We start from the raw sequence: 5,375 nt of genomic DNA, 5'->3' as shown, positions 1-5,375 counted from the left end.
AGTGAACATCCAGAGTCTAGTATTAGCACAGGCATTACAGTGCATTGTCCCTGTACCACCAGATTCCTTGATGTTTCTGTCATCTCACCATGAACTGAATATGCATGAGGCTGACACATCAGTGTTGCTAATATCATGCTTGGATTTTCATCCCCAACATGTATTTGTCTTTATTTTTTTTATCTGGGGGAAATGAGGTGTCCTGGTAATTATGTATCCCATCTTCAGCATTGTTTCAGACAGAAATAAAAGGAGTGATAGGGGGAGGAAGTGAGGATAAGAAACAGAGGGAGAGAAAGGTAAAGAGGAGGGAACAGCCTGCCGAGAAACATGACTTTACCGCAACAATGACCACAACAAAATTTAGATAAATAAAATATACAATACACAAAATACAGTTGGTACATTTGATCAACATCTTGGATATAAATGTACCCTTACAATAACAATAACATCCATGGATAGGACCACTTTTCATCTGCGGTTTTTAAGTGCTTAAATAGTAAATATTTCAATAGAGGGCATCCTTATAACTAAAACATGCCTCAAATATCCATAGTAGTGGCATCTTAGTGTATGCATTGTGGCCATTGTAACCAAAAACACCACAGCCATGCCCACGCTACAATCATATTAGCAATATCATAAAGCTCAAAGCATTTTGTCACTGTACAAGAAAAACACCACTATATTTTCCAGTTTAGTACATCTAAACAAACTACAAAACTCAAAGAACCAAGAAAATAAGTTATCATTGTAACAAAGAAAATAAAAGGCCATTACCTTTAACATAGCTGTTTCCTGTCGTTATAATAGATACATTAAGAGTCATATTGAGCCGTTGAATAAGAGGTGGAGCAGAGGTTTAGTGTAGCAGTCTCTGTGTGCGTTTGGACTGACAGCTGGGTTTCGGCTTCGTCAGTCCGCAGGAGCTGAGTTAATTAAACTTCAGATCAGAAGCAACGTCGTCTAATCAGTCGTCCACCTTTGTGCGAGGCCTTTGCTCTGTTCCGACATTGACATTTACAGTTTATACCCGCGGTCTGCACTGCACCATATAATGAGTTCACACTGCACAAAGGAAACATTTTGCTTTTCAAAAGTAAAAATTAAAAATCCCAGACCAAGTACCAAGTGATAAATGGGGCTACTATAACCAGACAGCCTGCTACTGTTGTTTTTCTGTTACACTGCTCTTGTTGAAAGCAAAGCGAAAACCATGTACATGGTGCAAACACGAAAAGAGTCTGACCTTTGGACTGTGTGTGTGTGTGTGTGTGTGTGTGTGTGTGTGTGTGTGTGTGTGTGTGTGTGTGTGTGTGTGTGTGTGTGTGCGTGTGTGTGTGTGTGTGTGTGCAGTCAGTCTGTGTTCTCCTCAGGTGTCCGAGGTGTGCCTTGGCGCTCGGTGGGAGTTTTCCTCTCCCCTCCCTTTCCCCCTCCTCTCGCCACCCGGTTGGGCATACCTTCTCTTGGTCTTTTTACGCTTCTTATCCGAGCACCACACTCTCTCACAGTACTCCTCTACTCTCTGGGCGTCCCCGTAGCCAATCAGCTGGAGGAACTCTTTGTACCACAGCCTGGAGTGTGGGCCTGAGGGGACCGAGGATGGCACCAGAGGAGCCCTGGGGCTGATGCTAGGGCCTGGCTGGGGTCCCACGGAGGATGGGCAGGATGCTGCAGCCTTCTCTCCCTCCCCTTCATTAGACCTGTGGATGGCTGACTCCACCTTCTCCCCTCTGAGCACGTGCAGAGCGATACGTAGTAATGTGTGCACATATCCATGTTCCGCAGTCTGGCACACGTACACACCAGCATCGGAGCTTCTCACACGTAAAAACAGCAGCCCGTGGGAGGTCATGATAACCCGCTCATCACTTCGAACCTACATGGAGGACACAAAAGGGAAACTATTTATTTTTCTAGCCATTGATGTAGCCATTACTTAACTCTAGCAATTGAGGCATTTGTGGCACTGTTGCTTGATGTTGTCCATCTCCCCCAAGGGATTTCAATCACAAAACCCACAGAACTAAACTAACTAAGTACAAATATATAACAAATTGCAATAGTTCAATTTAACAAAAGGAAATATGTTGGCAAGGTTTAAAACCATTCCAGGTTTCTGTTTGTTTAGTAATATACTGCATGCACATTTAAAACCTGTTCTAATAAATACATCTCCCCGGTTTTAAAATATGTATGGCTCCATGACTGAAAAAACCAACCCAGTGCAATCAAGGCGAGTGGCATTTTGTTTGTGGTGCTCTACTCATTGAAAAATTGAATTTGAATACCCCAAAACAAAATCTCTTTTGAGACGGTCCCCATTGCCCAAGACCAAAGATCTTTCTGTGACACCATACATTATATTCTATTCAGCCCATTCCCTTAGACAGATATGGCGGTTAAAAAACAATCTGTTTTTGTAAACTAAACAGCATGAGGAGGTGGCAAACTACGATTTAAATTAGCTGACATTTAAAATGTAACAAAAAGTATTTCAAATCTCTATAATTCGTCACCATTCTGCTACTCTTCTTGTTTTTTTAAGTGCATTCTATGTTTTCACATATGTTTTTTAGTATATCATCAGTATGTTTAGATGTATACACAGTTTTCATGTAAAGGTCCTCACCTCGTGTTTCTCTCCTCCTTTCTGTAAGAACCAGAGGACCTTGGCTTGCAGTGATCTAGGGACACACTCCAGTAAAGTGCTGTTGCTCTCCACACCGTACACCAGCTTCTCCTCAGCCCTGTGCCATTTTTCATCTACACACAACCACACACACAATATAAAAAGATGGTGAGGCAAAGGAAGGAAGGAATGGAACTGCTGTGACCTTTCATTAGCCGACAAACATAGAGTGGATTGTACTGCCACAGTATAAGCACACTGACTCTCTTGCTTTTGATAGAACTGCATCATTTCCACACACAAGCATGTCCATGCACACACAAACACACACATCACACAGTCATTACACTAACCGGCAATTTGCAGCCCATTGCACAGCTGGACGGCGTTGCCATGGCGAACATCTTGGCGCCTGAATCGTCGGCTGAGATTGGAGTGAGGGAATGAAGAGAGAGAGAGAGAGAGTCATTTTGAAAATGTGATGAAAGACAGAAAAAATAGAAAGAGGAACAGGGGTGATCAACTGCATACTGATGCAAAACAACTGATTGTCTCTCAGAGCCTGTGCTTTTGACTTGGCAAACCACCATCAGAGCATTGTGACTTTCTCTGCAAGGTGCTTGGATGGGACAGAGGTACTGGGAAGCTGTGAAGAGCTGGAGACACACACACACGCACACACACACACACACACACACACACACACACACACACACACACACACACACACACACACACACACACACACACACACACACACACACACATACACATACACACACATGTTCTGGGACAAAGGATGGGTGTGTGTGCTGTTACCTTTTTGTGTAGACTCCAGCAGGGTAGAATCTGGAGCAGGTGAGACCATCCCAGGCACAGTAGGGGTCTCTGGCCAGACAACAGTCAGCACATTCTGAGCCATAGAGGTCACACTGATGCAGTCTGACTTGTGCCACACCCACTTCTGATCCAACATACAACTGTTGCTGTGGAGCCCAAAGGATAGACCATTACTATCAAAGGCAAGGATGAATTGGATTGGATTGAATTGGAATTATGTTCATATATTTTCCTCCTGTTCTCTCTAACTGGGTTAGATAGCCACAAGTAGGCTTCAGTACATCCTTATTATGTACATACAAATGGAAATTGATGCAATGTTAACATATTGTGGCTAAACAACATAATTTCATGAGTGATCAACAGTATAAAGGTTCAGACAGCTCTCTTACCCTTTTAGGTGATATTATCATCTCCTTTATTGGTGCTGGCACCTGCAAAAGCAACCTATGTTACTATACAGAATGAAGTTGAAGAAGCAATACAATGTGTGAATAAAACAACAATAGCCACTGGATGCCATCCAACATGCTTATATCCATCCCAAATCAAGCCGTGATTAAAATGGAAACAGCTATTGCTTGCAGACAAGGTTTCAAACTGATATTCAAATCATTCTGGAGATCTCGCAGCAGGCTGGCTGCACACTCATATTTGTCCCCGTTAAATAATGGGAAAGAGAATCACAATCCAATCCCTCTTATTTTGTCACTGTTTTATAATGGATTATGATAGGAATGCAGTAAAATTCAGAATTTCCTTTATTTTATTTTTTACAGGGCCTTATTTTGCGTTCACATTTTGTAGCTGATGATGGAGTACCTTAAATACTTCAAGCTCTTCCAGCAACACCTCCTCCATAGTGTCTGTGTCTTTGTTGTAGATGGTGATAACTTTCATCACCACAGAGTCATCTAATGGAAAATCAAATTCATATTACAGTCCTATTGGACACATTCTTTACAGGTTCACATATAAAATTCCTCTCTTCTTCCACAAATGGTGCAACATTTCAGTGTCCTATTTCATGAGATTATACCATGTAAATGCCACATCAAGTATATCAGTAAACCTAAATGCTCAGAGGAGTTCCTGCATTTAGCCAATGCTATCATATTTTGCGAAGAGTCATGCATGGCATTCTGGATTAAACATATTAGTTATTGATTCTTCATGATGTGTGTGTGTGTGTGTGTGTGTGTGTGTGTGTGTGTGTGTGTGTGTGTGTGTGTGTGTGTGTGTGTGTGTGTGTGTGTGTGTGTGTGTGTGTGTGTGTGTGTGTGTGTACCAGTGCCGATGTAGAGAACATGGTAAGGTCCATCCTGGGCTTGGACTCTGTCAACAGCGATCTGGGTCAGCTTTCTCCTGCCCGGCTCTGTCTGCAGCAGGACAGGTCTATGGTGGTGGGGAAGGACTGGCCGATACATCACAGGGTGAGAACGCACAAACCGCAAAACCTCATCAGGAAACTCCTTAGAGCTGGAGAAGCCACCGCCGTTCACTTTACTAGCACACTGTTAATAATGAGATGGTGTGGCAGTAAACAGAGACAGGGAAGAAAGGAGCAGGGACAGAGAGACAGAAGAGGGGCCATTAATTGCATTGCCACTTTATGCAGTGCAGCAAAGAAAAAGCTGACATGTTTTTGTCTGGCTCAGTCTGGCCCTGAATGACCTGCTGAGGTAGCTACAACAGTGCTGACATTCACCAAAGCTGTCCTACATGCACTCATACACTGTCCCTCTCAAAGGACATCTGTCATTTACACAGACTGGCAGAGAGTGCTGTGAATGCATAATGTTAGTGCATCCGGGAATTTAATCCCATGAACAATACTTTATTCAGACTTTTTAAGACTCACAGATCCAGGTCGAGGGTAGGGAACTCTGTCCTCGTAAGG

The 5,375-nt window shown here is 43.0% G+C and overlaps 1 protein-coding gene across 1 annotated transcript in view; it reads right to left on the bottom strand.

The window, feature by feature from the left end:
* Positions 1 to 1,375: 1,375 nt before the first annotated feature.
* The window catches only part of sema3e (sema domain, immunoglobulin domain (Ig), short basic domain, secreted, (semaphorin) 3E), a gene marked incomplete at its 3' end in the record, with an annotated part of 25,492 nt that continues 21,492 nt past the window's right edge, over positions 1,376 to 5,375 (bottom strand). Inside the window, exons 10-17 of the mRNA XM_080028216.1 lie at positions 5,337 to 5,375; positions 4,764 to 4,989; positions 4,298 to 4,389; positions 3,868 to 3,909; positions 3,455 to 3,621; positions 2,989 to 3,059; positions 2,636 to 2,769; positions 1,376 to 1,882 (exon numbers count right to left, since the gene is read on the bottom strand). The exon at positions 5,337 to 5,375 is cut by the window's right edge and continues 106 nt beyond it. Of these exons, the coding sequence (XP_079884342.1) occupies positions 1,376 to 1,882; positions 2,636 to 2,769; positions 2,989 to 3,059; positions 3,455 to 3,621; positions 3,868 to 3,909; positions 4,298 to 4,389; positions 4,764 to 4,989; positions 5,337 to 5,375 (1,278 nt within the window). The remainder of the gene's footprint in view (positions 1,883 to 2,635; positions 2,770 to 2,988; positions 3,060 to 3,454; positions 3,622 to 3,867; positions 3,910 to 4,297; positions 4,390 to 4,763; positions 4,990 to 5,336) is intronic.

The sequence above is a fragment of the Ammodytes marinus genome (assembly GCF_949987685.1).
Source record: "Ammodytes marinus genome assembly, chromosome: 5".
NCBI classification, from domain to species: domain Eukaryota; kingdom Metazoa; phylum Chordata; class Actinopteri; order Uranoscopiformes; family Ammodytidae; genus Ammodytes; species Ammodytes marinus.
This window is presented reverse-complemented; position numbering and strand designations above follow the sequence as displayed.